The sequence below is a fragment of the Pteropus medius genome, unplaced genomic scaffold, assembly GCF_902729225.1.
Source record: "Pteropus medius unplaced genomic scaffold, Ma_sr-lr_union100, whole genome shotgun sequence".
In the NCBI taxonomy this organism is placed as follows: Eukaryota; Metazoa; Chordata; class Mammalia; order Chiroptera; family Pteropodidae; genus Pteropus; species Pteropus medius.
This window is the reverse complement of record NW_024351730.1, coordinates 10497129-10512294: the sequence shown is the minus strand read 5'-3', so window position 1 is coordinate 10512294 and position 15166 is coordinate 10497129. Positions and strand designations below refer to the sequence as shown.

At 34.5% G+C, this 15166-nt stretch overlaps 1 protein-coding gene across 2 annotated transcripts in view; it reads right to left on the bottom strand.

The window, feature by feature from the left end:
- Nucleotides 1–12184: 12184 nt before the first annotated feature.
- Nucleotides 12185–15166, bottom strand: part of CEP135 (centrosomal protein 135) — a 66089-nt gene continuing 63107 nt past the window's right edge. For both annotated transcript variants that reach the window (XM_039845264.1, XM_039845265.1), the window contains one exon: nucleotides 12185–13671. In XM_039845264.1, coding sequence (XP_039701198.1) covers nucleotides 13667–13671 — 5 coding nt within the window. In that variant the 3' untranslated portion in view covers nucleotides 12185–13666. The remainder of the gene's footprint in view (nucleotides 13672–15166) is intronic.

Sequence of the window (15166 nt, the reverse complement as noted above, 5' to 3'; positions counted from 1 at the left end):
TATCTTATAGTCTTGTCAACTACATGAAAACACCAAAAATTCAAATGTACATAAGTCAGGTACAGGTCTACTCTCCTTTAATTCTTCAGGGCAAGGTATTTCAAATAATATAACTTTAAAATACTGAAAGTTCTAGGGAACTTATGCTCATATTGGAGCTTTCTAACTAGACTGTCTTATGGGCGTCAGAAATCAGAACACCGCTTTAGACAGGTATGGCTTTTCCCCTCACTTTTCAAACACATTGGTTCATAGTTACTACATACAGGGCACATCAAACCAGGTAGCAGTCTACTATACCACTTTTGAAATAGCCTGTTAGTTAAGACAGATTTTCAGAGCCCATAATACAATACCAACGAAAGGAGAGCATTAGAAATTTTTAAAAAATATTTAACCATTTAACTGCTGCTTGGGGTTACAGAAAGGATGTGAAAAAGATTAGTCAAACCAGTAGTTCTCAATTGTGGGTAATTTTGTCTTCTAGAAGATGTTCGGCAGTATCTGGAGATATTTTTGGTTGTCACCACTGTTTGGCAGGTGCTACTACTGGCATCTAGTGGGTAAAGGCCAGAGGTGCTACTAAACATTCTACAATGCACACGTCAGCCTTCACAACCAAGTATTACCTAGCCCGAATGTCAATAGTGCCAAGGTTGAGAAACCCTAAGTTACACCACAGATTTCTAAAGCCTCTTGATTCTATTCCCGCCCCGCCTAACCCCCTCGCCCCCACGTCTGCTTATCATCCTTTTCCCTGTGTATTCACATTGCATTTTCTTAGTGCTTGGGAAAGGCGTACAATAGTAAAATCCCTTACTGGGAGGGGAGACTAAGGAACTGAGTGGAACAAAAAGTAATTGTATAAATAAAAGTCATATAAATAATAAAGAGAAAAAGATAGGAAAAAGCTAAAATAATAGAAATATTATGATATAGGAAGTACATTAATTGTCCTTTGCAACTTCTTCAGAACCTGTTGTGTCTTCCCAACAGCCTTTGACCTCCAAAGTGAGAAAAATGAAATGTACCATCATTTTGAAAATTTCCATTAATCAGACATAAAGTCAGTAATTCCTTCTTGGCCACTCCATGGGAAGGGCTGTTGTGACTATTCAGAGTTCAAGATGAATGAGGCGGGTTTATTTAAGTGGCTCAGAGGGCAAGCCATAGCTCCTGGGATGGAGTGAGAATCTGTACTACCTATCCAAGTACAGACTTTCTGTCCCTAAGCATGGGTCTATGGATAATTCATTTAACTTCAAACATTCCTTTAAATCTGTAAAATGGGGATAACTGTTACTATCTCAAATATCGTACATCTAAATTACAAAGTTATGATGGTATCTAAAGATAATGGGAAAGTACATCAGGCAAATACAATAAGAATGTATACGAAGACAACTGGAAATCTATATGCAAAAGAATGAAGCTGGAAAAAAAAGAATGAAGCTGGACCACTATCTTACATATACAAACAATTCAAAATGGACCATAGACCTAAAGGTAAGAAGAGCTAAAACTATAAAACTTTTAGAAGAAAACAAGAATAAATCTTGACATCTTTGGGTTAGACAATGGCTTCTTACATATGACACCAAAAGCACAAGCAACAAAAGAAAAAATAAAATTAGACTGTATCAAATTTTAAAACTTTTGTGCCACAAATGCAACCATCAAGAGAATGAAAATATGACCCACAGAATGGAAAAATGTTCTTGCAATTTATATATCTGATAAGGGACTTTTAAACTGAATATATAAAAACTTGTACAACTCAATAGTTTAAAAGACAACTATCCCAATTTTAAAATGGGCAAAGGCTGTTGATAGACATTTCTCTGATTAATATATACAAATGGCCAATAATCAAATGAAAAGATACTCAACACCATTAACCAGGGAAATGCAAATCAAAACCAGAATGAAATACCACTTTATGCCCACTAAAATAGCTATAATAAAAAATATAATAACATGTTCATAAGGATGTAGAAAGAATAGAAACCTCATACATTGTTGGTGGTTATGTAAAATGATGCAGCCACTTTGAGAAACAGTTGGCACTGCCTAAAAATGTCATGTATGACCCAGAAATTCCATTCCTAGGTATATACCCAAGAGAAATGAAAACATATCCACACAAAACATGGATATGAATATTTATAGTAGCATTATCATGGCCAAAAGTAGAAACAATCCAAATGTCCATCTACTGATGAATGGATTAAACAAAATAAGGTATGATCTATGTAATGGACTATTATTCAGCAATAAAAAGGAATGAAATACTGATACGTGCTCTCACATGAATCAACCCTGGAAACATTATGTTAAGTGAAAGAAGCCAGACACAAAAGACCACATAGTGTATAATTTAATTTATATCAAATATCCAGACAGGCAAATCTGTAGAGACAGTAATAGTTTCATGGTTGGGAGGAGGATAGTTGGGGGGAAATATAGAGCAATTCTTAAGGGATATGAGGTTTCTTTTTTGGCATGATGATAATGTTCTAAAACTGATTTTTGTAATGGTTGCACAACTCTATATACTGAATATACTAAAAATCATTGACTCATACAATTTAAATGGATGAATTGTATTGAAATATATGTTATATCTCAATAAAGCTATTTTTAAAAGAGAAGAAAGTCTAAGTAGTAATATTCATATCTGATAAAAGAGATTTCAAGGTAAAAAGTATCAAATGCTAAAAGGCATAAGTCAACAAAAATATATGTCTTGAAACTTTATGTATCTAACAATAGAATTTTTGAATTATTTAAGCCAAAGAGTGAAATAGTTAAAAATCTGCTTTTATAGTGGGAGACTTTTTGACTTTTCTTAGAAATTGACATATCACATAGACAAAAATAACTAAATAGAGAATTAACAAACTTGATTTAAAAGATATCAAGATATGTGCACTCAACAAACAGAAAATATGCATTCAAAAAACAAAATTCATGCAGACCATATTCTTTGATCAAAATTCAATAAATTATAAACGTGCAACAAAATCCTGTGTGAACATTTTTCTTTTAAATAACTCGTGTTAAAAATAGGGTAACCATACTTTCTGGTTCACCCAGAACAGTCCTGACTCACACTGATTATGCTGACATAATATATATATTTCATTCACAGAAGTGTCTCAATTTGGATGATAAATTATACAGTGACCCCGTTTAAAGAATAATCCACAACTGAAACTGGAATCTATTTAGAAAGCAGTGACAAAAAGTAATAACAAAAAACCTGTGGGGATATAACCCAAGGTTTTCAGAGGAAATTTTGTAGCCTTTGATGCATACATTAGAAAATAAAAAAGATTCAAAATTAAGTATATAACTCAAGAATGAAAACAAATAAAAACAAAAAAGGGAGGAATGAAAGCAGAAGTTAATGAAATAGAGAACAAATCAAATAGCAGATTTGATCAACAAAATAAAAAGTTGATTCTTGGGGTGGAGGGGAAGGCCAAACTCTAGTAAATCAGTGGAGATAAAAAAATAATAATAATAAACATTTCACAAGAAAAGAGAATTAATTGAGGTATGGATTTTTAAAAATCTAGATAAAATAAATTTTCCAAAAAAACTAAATTACCAAAAATGACTTAAGAAGGGGTTGGGGGATTTGAATAGATCAATATTTGTAGAAGAAATTGAAAAGTTGGTCAAATGTTTTCCTCTAAAAAGACACCTACCCAGGTCATTTCATGAGTCAGCTCTAACAAAGGAGCCAACCTTTCCCATATAAGGCAAATGGTTTCAAAGCACGGGAAAAGAGAAATTTCACAACTCATTTTACGAAGCTAGGATACTATGATATCAAAGCTAGACAATGCTGCATTCACACAAAAGATGACTATAGCCCAGTCCCACCTATGAGCACAGATTTAAAAATCTAAATACTAGAAAATCAAAACCAATGCATTAAAAATAATATTACAGTTCTGGAAATGGTGATAGTTGCACAACAATGTGAATGTACTTAATGCCACTGAATTGTACACTTAAAAATTGTTAAAATGGTACATTTTATGTATATTTTACCACAATGAAAAACATATAATATTACAAGTGTTGGGAGAGAATTCTCCACAGAGCTGTCATTTCTGCATGTCTTTTTAGCGGAGGCACGGAGAGTTTTTGTTCTTGACTATCTTTTATAGGATGTTTGGAGATAGAAATAGTGTCACCCCAGAGCAGAAGACAGATTTGTTTACTGTCCAATAGAAAAAAAAAAAAAATAACATCTCCCTCCAGAGCAAAGGTTGGGGCAGGGTTGCTTGAAGCCCATTATAGAAAACCAAGGTATCTTAAATTCTGGTTCCTCAGCTGTGACATAAACCTACTACATTTGCGGCACCCCTCTATGCCTACCTGTGTTGTCTCTATGAGATTTGGTGCAAAGCTCATGCTGCAGTAATAAAATCTTTGTCTCTGACCCAGAAGTCTCTTGTCTTCTGCTGGCACTCATGAACCTATGGCAGGATATCTCACTAGGTTGGGAGTAGGGTAAAATCTCAGACTGCTCACAGTTCTTCACAGTTTGGGCAACAAGGATAGGCTGCTGACAGACATGGCTATCTGGAAAAGGAAGAATGAAATATTAGGGGATGTGAGAAGAAGGTGTGGAAACTGGTAGTGAACGCTCTCTCTTAAGTGTGAGTGAAGGGAAGGAAATAGGGGTCCCTGACTGTCTTTCCTGTTAATGAGCAATGAGAGGTAGAATTGAAACAAGCTGTTTGAATAGTTTTCTCAGATGGGATAAGAAGAGAATGTCATGACAATGGGGCAGCAAGTTCGGGGAGCCCAGTCAAAAGACAATATGACTATGACTGTTGTGTCAAGAAGTCTTCAAAGCTAAAATAAATGGTGTCAGCAGTAAAGATACAGAATATTGATTTCATTTAGTTGAGTAAATGCAAAGCTTTGCTAACCGGGGAGGAGCTGCTCTCTCCTTCTATGACCTCTGATCTCTCCCTCCTCCTCTTTCCTGACCTCAGGAAAATCCTGCTACTTTAAGAAACCAAATGATTGGGTCAAGGTCTTCTTGTTGCCCAAGAAGACTGGCAGCCACACAGACTTTGCACAAACATACTGGAGAACTTCGGGGAGGGAAGGGACTCAAATTTCTATGGCTCCCTTAGATTTAGGCACCCAATCACCATCCCACCTGGCCTGATAGTGTTCAGATTTAACTGATTTGGGGAAGGTTCTGAATGGGGGAAGAGAATTTCATATGACATTATGGGTGGGACCTTTTGGACTAATCCAATGTACCGTCCTACTTCTGAAAGAATAGTAGGAATTGCAGTGTTATATGCTAATACTTCCCTCCCATAACTGTCAGAGGTGATTATCTCAGCCAGGGAAGAGCTGAAAGTAGACACGTGCTAAGTGGGACAGACTCCCTGCCATTCGCTACAAGTGGGTGAGCCAGGATTTAGCATGTGTGCCTCGATTCTCTGACTTCAGTTTTCACCCTGTAGATGATGTCCTATTGGTGGCAAGTCAGAAACCTCTGTCTCAAGGCCCCTATCACACTTACAGCAGCAGGCGTGGCCTGCTTGCCAAGTTTCTTTGAACTATGTGGGCAGAATCACAGCAATCAATTCCTATGGCACTCCAGGAAAAAGTCCTGTATCTCGGGCCCCTACCACCAAAAAGAAGGTTCAGCTTCTTGTTGGACTTTTGGGGGAACTGGAGACAGTAGGCACCTTTCTTGGGCAAACTATTTGGTCCTTGATTTCAGCTAATCCGCAAACCAGCATTCTTTGAGCAGGGCCCAAAACAATAGCAATGAATGCTCTCTTTGTCCTCCTCTACAAAGAGCCTACATTGCAGCCTGGCAAAAAAAAAAAAAAAAATCATATGGTCTGCCAGAGTCAAGACACTGCAGTGGCTGGCAATTCGACTGCCTGCTGTATCTGTCATCCTTGTCCACATGCTATGAAGACCGAAAAACTCATGTGGACGTGGCTGCTCTTGAATCACTTTGCTATGTCAGTGCTGTCACTGGCAGCTTTGCAACATGGACTCTGCCTTGCACATATACAAACACACAGACCAGCACAACCTTTTAAAAATCTGATTGATTCAAATTCATATGCTTCTAACTGTTGAGCAGGCTTGGGCTATGCCATGTATGGCTAGCAAGGCTGTAACTATTTGGTGACATGGCCCAAATTTCTTAACCAAACCTGATGATCCAAATCAAGTTTAGTAGCAAGCCTCAAACTGTGGCCCCTCGGTCTCTCTGTTTGTATGTGAGGGAGAGATGGCCATGGACTATCTCTGCATTGTGGACAAGGGTTCCTTTTTGCTCATCTATTATCTCACTGGCAATAATACCACAAATTAGCAGGTCAGTCTAAATTGCATGAATCATAATGGATAACAGATTGGCTTTAGACTACATCCTGGATGTCTAAAATAATATCCAGCACTCCCATGATGGTTACTCACAGTTGGCTGTGTCTGAGAACCTGGCAGCGATGACTGAGGTCAGCATTGCTGATAAACTTCTTCCTGCTGCTTGGAATCCTATTGATATCAGCATTAATGCTATATGAGACAAATTGAACAGGTTTGGTCCCAGCCTCAGTCAGTCAGATTAAGCAAGGTGGCCAATGGAGAGGCCCACTTATATGAAAACTCAAGTTTGGCTAAGAATCTATAGGGTCAAGGGATGCATTATCCTTGGGAGAGGCAATTTGCTATGAACCCTAAGCATCCCTCTACATTCTTGTTTTGGATTTGCCAAGAATGCAATGTCCTGATCCATCTTTACTCAAGACATTTCTCAGCATTGTATTTGCAGTGAGTAACCTTGAGAGATGTCTTTATGATGGCTATATCATCTTGTTCTATTATTCTTTGTCTTGTTCACTAGTATATACCTTTTTTTTCCTGTTGCCCTAAAATATTATCTTGTTAGATAATAAGATTAGTACTCTAGCTTTTTGGTTCCCATTTGCCTGGTGCATCTTTTCCTGTCCTTTTATTTCCATTCTGTGCCTTTAAACAAATTTATTGGGGTGACATTGGTTAATAAAATCATAGGTTTCAAGTGTACAATTTGCTAATACATCATGTGAATATTGCATTGTGTGTTCACCTCTCAAAGTTAAATTTCCTTCTGTCACCATATATTTGAACCCTTTTGCCCTTATCTTCCTTTCCTCCCCACCTTCCCTCTGGTAACCACTGAACTGTTGTCCACGAGTCTCTGTCTTGTTCTTTTGTTGCTTTCAGTTTTATATCCCACATAGGAGTGAAATGATGTGGTTCTCAATTTTTTCTGACTTATTTTGCTTAGCATGATTATTTCGAGATCTAGCCATGTTGTCACAAATGGCAGTATTTCATCATATGGCTGAGTAACATTCCATTGTATATATGTACCACATCTTCTTTATCCAGTCATCTATCACAGAGCACTTCAGTTGTTTCCATGTCTTGGCCACCACGAATAATGCTATTTAAGTACATTTTCTTGTATTTGACATATTGTTTAAAAATCCAATCTGACTCTTGTTTAATTGATGTTTTATTCATTTATATATTTATTGTGGTTACCCTTAAAGATTTATTTCTGCCATCTTGTTTCATATCTTCCATCTACTGTATTTTAATTTTTTTCACTTTCCCTGCTTTCCATTAGAAAGATCAAGTTTTCTTCTGTTGGTTTAAATGTTAAGTAACTTTAAAAATTTACTAAAAGTGACAGCACCATTACTAGTTATATGTCCGTGGACATGTCTTGCCTGTGCCCTCATCTGTAAAATGAGAATAAATGAGAATATGGTTGTTGTGGGAATTAAATGAGTTAATATATGTGAGGTTCTTAGAATAGTGCCTGGTAAGAATAAAGTTCTATATTATATCATTATGATAGTTGCTCTTAAGATTCATATTTGTGTTCTTTCTCCTTGCTTTTTGTATCAAAATTGGCATCTTTTCCCAACAAGGCAAGTATATTACCTCTTCTCATGTTCCTTTGTTCTTTTTCTTCTCTTCCCCACCATCCAGCATGCTGGTATTAATCCAGATTCAAGAAATTTTGGTCTAAATTTTTATGAATATACTTTCTCTTTTTCTTTTTTTGTCTTTCCATCTCTTTTTATTAGTATAATAGACTTTACCAAGCTATCCGATTATCTTTAATTCACACATCTTTTGCAGCATCTTTTATACTTCTTGATTACTTCCTCCTCGTGTTTTCAGTACGGATCTTCACTTACCAAATCTTGAGACTTTGTACACCTAAGATCATTTTTATTATTTCTTCAATATGAATGACAGTATAGATAAATAACTATAATAGGTTCAAAATTATTTTCTTTCAAATTCTAAAAATTATTAGGTTGCTCTCATTTCCAGTGTGGCTATTGAGAAGTTTAATGTTGTCTTAGTCAGTTTGGACTGCTATAACTATTTACTATAGATTTGAGAGCTTATAAGCAAAAGAAATTTATTTCTCACAATTCTGGAGCCTGGCAGCCCAAGATGAAGATGCCAGCATGCTCAGGTTCTGGTGAGAGCCCTGTACTGCATCACAGATTGCTTGTTTCTCATTGTATCCTCACATGGCGGAGAGAGTGAGAGCTTTTTGGGGCACCTTTTATAAGGACACTATTCTCAGTTATGAGGTCTCCATTCTTATGACCTCAATACAGCACAAAAGCCCCACCTCCTCACATATTCACATTGGGGAGTAGGGTTTCCACAAAGAAATTGGAGGAGCAGGGCAAACATTCAGTCCACAACAGATGTAAATCTGCCTTTGTTCCTTTTTGGTGATCTGTTCTCTCTCTGAAGCTTTTATAATTTCTGTCCTTGTCTTTGATATTGTGTCTAAATGTGGGTTTTTCCTTCTCTCCCACTTGGCTTTCTCTGAGCCCTTTTAATAAAGATTGTAGGCTATATCCTTCTTTGATTTTGGGACATTTACCTCCATTATTTCTTAAAATATTTTCTACATTCATTTCTAATTTCTCTTTTAAGGTTCATTATTATCGGGATATTGGCATTCTTGCTCATATCCTCCACAATGAGTATTTTTTTTTCTTTTATACTTTTAATCTCTTTTTGCAATGCCTTCTGGAAGAAGTCCTCCATTTATCTTCAAGTGCACTAATTTATTTTAAAGCTTTATCTGTACCCAACTATTCCCCAAAGGAAAGTAGGAGCAGTATCAAATAAGGACATTAACAAGAAAGCACTAAGTAGAAATATTAAGTGTGAAAAATAGTGGAAATAAAGTATACTTGATGGGGTTGTTTATGCCTTGTCAAGAATGGTTTGACTGGAATGATGGGAATAAAGCATGATTGGAGTAGTTCAAGGAAAGCTGGGTGTAAAGAGGGGATGAAGTGAGTATAAACTCTTTTCAAGGAATTTTTGCTATAAAGAGTGCAAAAAATGGAACTGTAGGGTTTGGGAGGGTTTTAAAATGAGAGATTAAAAATGGGAGGTATACTAAAAAGGTTCTGCTCAGCAAAAGAAATCCTTAACAAGGTAAAAAGACAACCATCTCAATGGGAAAATATATTTGCAAGCAATGCCTCCAATAAGGGCCTAATATCCAAAATATACAAAGAACTCATATGACTCAGTAACAACAAAAAAACATACAATCCAGTCAAAAAATGGGCAGAGGACCCGAACAGACACCTCTCCCTAGAGGACATACAAATGGCCTACAAACATATGAAAAGACGCTCAACATTGCTATTAGGGAAATGCAAATCAAAACCACCATGACATACCATCGCACACCTGTTAGAATAGCTATAATCAACAGGACAAGTAATAACAAATGTTGGAGAGGATGCAGAGAAAAAGGAACCCTCACACGCTGCTGGTGGGACTGCAAATTGGTACAGCCACTATGGAAAACAGTGTGGAGGTTCCTCAAAAAGCTAAGAATTGATCTGTCATATGATGTAGCAATCCCACTACTGGGTATGTACCCCAAAGACTTGAAAACTCATATCCAAAAAGATATTTGCACACCAATGTTCATAGCAGCATTATTCACAGTGGCCAGGACATGGAAGCAACTGAAGTGTCCTAAAATAGATGATTGGCTAAAGAAGCTGTGGCACATATATACAATGGACTATTACTCAGCCATAAGAAAAGATGAAATACTGCCATTTGCGACAACCTGGATGGACCTTGAGATAATCACGCTAAGCGAAATAAACTAGACAGAAAAAGTTGAAAATTACATGCTATCACTTATATGTGGGATATAAACCTAAAAGCAACAAATGAACAGGACAAACAGAGACTCAGGGGCATGGACAATGGACTAGTGGTTACCAGAGGGTAGGGGTGGGGGGGAGAGGAAGAGGTGGACAGGGTAAAGGGGGTCAAATATAGGGGAGTAGGGGGAGGGTGAAGTGGGTAAAGGGGATCAAATATGCAGCAGCTGAAGGAAACTGGACAATATATAGATGTCATATTATAATGTACACCTGAAAATTATATAATTGTATCAACCAATGTTACCCCAATATACTTAGAAAAAAATAAGTAAAAAATAAAAATGGGAGGTATGTATGCAAGTGGCAACAAGCCCAATAGAGCAAAAATGACTCAGGAATGTGGGGTTAATTGCAGGAGCCTTTTGAGTAGTATAGAAATGAACACTGGTCACAACTAGATGGAATATAGCCAGAGGTAAGAGACAGTTCATGCTATAACAGAAGGGAAGAAAGTTATAGGGATACAGATATGTTGCTAATAGACTTGAAGGGTGAGAAAGTTTATTGTTTCCATCTTCTCAGTGAAAAAAGCTGAGAGAAGGAGGGAGGATAGGAGGTCTGAGTAAAGAGAAATAAAATAATTTGGAAAAGGTTAAATGTGAATTGACTAAGAAAATGTATAAGGACTGGCACAGTGCTGTGGGCTGTCAATGTTCAGGGCCATAAATTTCAAGTGGTTGTTTTTTTCTCCATTCATGTTCATTCAGTTTCTTAGGTACAGATGCAGAGTAGTTGAAGTAGTTGGATATGAGATTTGAGTTTTCAGTTCAGAGGGACAAGAGAATATAGTGTATATGCAAGTAAATTGATGTCTGTGCTAGATAATAAGGAAAAAGAGTAATGGACTTATAGACAAGGGACAGGTGATGGAATCAATTGGAGATCAATAGTGACCTATTGATCAGAGGGCTGAGTAGGATGCTAGAAGACGAGATATTTGAGGTATTGACAAGATCAACAGCATTGTTTTTTACTACAGGTTGAGTCCCATTAGTGGGTCATGAAATCAATTTGATGAGTCAGTTTCTTAATTAGCACTTTAAATCCTGGCTGAACATTAGAATCATCCAGAGAACATTAAAAAAAAAAAGTCCATACCTCACTCCCAGAGTTTGATTTATTTGGACTGGTGTAGGTTTTCGAAATCAGTTTTTCATTAAAGGCTAACTCCAATGTGCAGGCCTGCTCAGTAACCACTGTCCTAAGAAGATACCAACATAAAAAGACTGATGATAGAGTTAATGATAGAAAAGAGTAAACCAGGTACTAAACTTTTCTAAGAACTGAGAAGAGGGGTATGAGATCAGTTGTGTGATAAGTTGTAATAAGTCAAGGTAACAGGTGGCAGAGTCAATGGGAATTAATGTTCTTAACAAAGAGCATTTGCAAGAGAAAAATGTACACATGCACACACACACACACACTCACAAGTCTGTTTACTTTGTAGATGAATTTAAAACAGAAAGTGTAACTTTGTTTCTTATATTTTGAACTAATTAAAAATAAGTGAAAGAAAGTCAATTAAAAAAAAGCGCCTGGCACCTAAATTCAGGGATTTCTGCATATTTTACCACGATAAAGTTTGAATAAACTATACTTAATTTTAGAATTAAAACTATTGCTAAAATTATTAAAACTATAAGAAAGAGAAAATAAATTGACTGGAAAGTTTATTGAAAAATCTATGTCAAGCTCCATGATTTAAATTTTTTAAAAACAAATTAAAAACATATATAAAAGGTCAGAACATTCAGTATTTTAAGAAAACTAATTTAAAAAATTATAGTATCATATATAAAAATAAAAATTATGGCAAGCTATACATTTTTAAATTATAGAAAACATTAAAATATCTAACAAAATATGTCTTCTTTTTGAGTAAAAGGTGGGAATACTTCCTATTTACATATATTTATTAAAAATGTTTTCCATATGACATTTCAAATAGTCCCATTTCTCCTGTATTTTACTATAATACATGAATTCACACAAAGGAGATGGAATACATGAAATTACAAAGATGGTGGTAAAGTAAGCCACATCATACCCCAAAACATACTGAATTATTGCAAAGGGCATAACCTGAACATATAAGGTGTATAAGTTTTAGAAAAAGAGCATTGCTCACCTTGGGTACACACAAATGCACACATAAACTCCACTTTATTAAACCACAGGAGGAAACAAAATGTATCATAAATAACTGGCCTTCTCCGCTTTCCTATGTTAGTTTTTAAAGTTCTTTTTCAATCATAATGAAATTAAGAATAAGATTTTCTTCAAATGTGTATAGTTCGAACACAATTAGTTTTTTTATCTGATATTCTATTTTGTACAACTGTTATTTTATTAATACATGTATATATCTAAATTCTTTGAAATTACCACTTTGAATTAACTATAAAAGCTGTTTTCTATTTAATATGCCAAAGTTCAGTGTTTACATACTATTCTGAAAGACTGATAAATTACAAGGTTTAGATACAAAAATTTGATATTATTGAATGTATATTGGAATTTTAACAAAATGCTTTACTACATTTACCCCATATACTTTTATACTCTGAAATTTTACATTAATACAGTGAGAAATTTTACTGACTGAAAAAAAGTCCCACATTTCAGTTCTATTGTTTTATAAAATTCTGAATACAGCTTTTAGTTTGATTTTGATAAAATCTGTATTATGTGAAGAGTCCATGTGATAGCCAAAATAATATAACATTATATATAAGATACGAATGAATCTTTCCCATCACAGTCCTTCTAGTTGGCAATGACAAATTATATATGGCAGTCATTATTTTATTAAGACCTCTGTTATTATAAGAACAAACCTGAATATATTCTCAATGATAGACAACAAATTGGTAAAAAATTAATTTTACATTTAGAAGAAAAAAGTGTGACAGCACAGCATCAAAGTTGATAATCCTTTGTGAATGTGTTAAAGATATGGGTTATAAGCACAGACGTGAAAACTAAACACACTTTAAAAACAAATACTGTAAGAATATTTATATACATATATCATGACTCATTAAGAAAAAGATTATTAAAGCATAATGTGAACAATACATTATATTAATTCACAATATAAACACACTTTGAAGAGTAATTTAAGTCAGGTATAATAAAAATACAGATATAACATCAGCACTATTAATACATACTTTGTTCTGTCATATGTATGAAAATATACACATGGATATAGCTCTTTTAAACCAAATTTTTTACATAAATATTCACTGATTTACGTAAAAGTTGACAGAGGTAGAATTTGTGTCAATGTTCATGATTTTCAGGAACAAGTACTTCAAATATATCATTACTGTCTGTCCTTTTAAAAATCCGTATAGCCAAATCATTGAAAGTCATCATTCTGAAAAGGGGGAAGGAGAAAGATGGGTTAATGGAAAAATGATAACAAATTACTCAGTATATTCATGAAACACTGAAATTCAGTAATGTTTTAATTGAAATTATAATCTCTAATAAAACTTATGCCTACAATCAATTTATATTTAATAGTTAAGAAGTACTGTTCTGTACTTAAAAAAGATATTCCTCTCAAACTACCAAAATACCTCAAAGTATATGAGGACTAAAAGAATGATACACAGTGAAGAGACTAGAATAATAAAGTACGTTAATTGAGAAAAATTAAAACAAAGGATAATCTGATGTCTAGATTAAAATTACATACAAGTACTGGAAATTATGTTGTCTGAGTCTTAAAATATTATGTTATGGATAGTCAAATATTTTTCCAAATATTTTCAACTGATGTGCTATCTAATCATCCTTCCAATTAAAACATACACATTAAACTATGAAAAAAATCCCACAATGGAAACATTGAGAAAGTAATTATATCTTTCTACATCTAGGAAGATATATTTAAGAAGAAATAATTAGACATATCCAATACTGATGCAAAACATTATTTATAAGAGAAAAAAATTGGAAAAAAGCTAAATGTCCTATAATGATTAATTAAATAAAGTAGAATGATTAAATAAATCACAGAATCTCCATGTGATAAACCATTAGGTCACTATTTTAAAATGGTATTTTTGAAAATGCTTTTGATTACATGAATCACAACAATATTAAGGGGGAAAAACATTAAGAACAAAACATAAAAAAACAGGATAAAAACTGTTTTGAGTATGATCTCTATTAGAATTATAAATGTATGTCTATGTGTGTGTATGTTTATTACAAATTAAATACAAGAATGAAGTATACAAAATACTAATTGGCATTTTCTCTGGGCTGTAGGATTAAAAGTGATTTTGATTTATACATGCATGTTCATAGCAGCATTCTCAAAATAGCAACCCTAATGTCCATCAACTGATGAATAGACAAGCAAAATTTAACATATACTTATAATGGAATCTTATTTAGCCTCAATAAGGAAATTCTGACAGATGCTCCAAAATAGAAGAACCCTGAAAACATTATGCTAAGTGAAATAAGCCAGTCACAAAAGGATAAATATTGTATGATTCCATTTATATGAGGTACACAGTGGTCAAATTCACAGAGACAGAAATTGTAATTGTAGTTGCCAGGGGAGGGAGGATGGGAGTTAATGCTTAATGAGTACAGAGTTTCAGTTGGAGAAGATAAGTTCTGAACATGGATGGTGGAAATCATTTGTGCACAATAATGTGAATGTGTACACTTAAAAATGGTTAAAATGATCAATTTAATGTTACATATATTTTGCCACAAAAAAATGTAAAAAATAAAGATTTTGACTTCCTTCTCATACTTTTGTATTGGTTTTTTTTCAGTGAACATATAATAAATATAATCGAAAAAGTAAAAACAAAATTGGATTATATATTTTAACTATTAGAGAGACA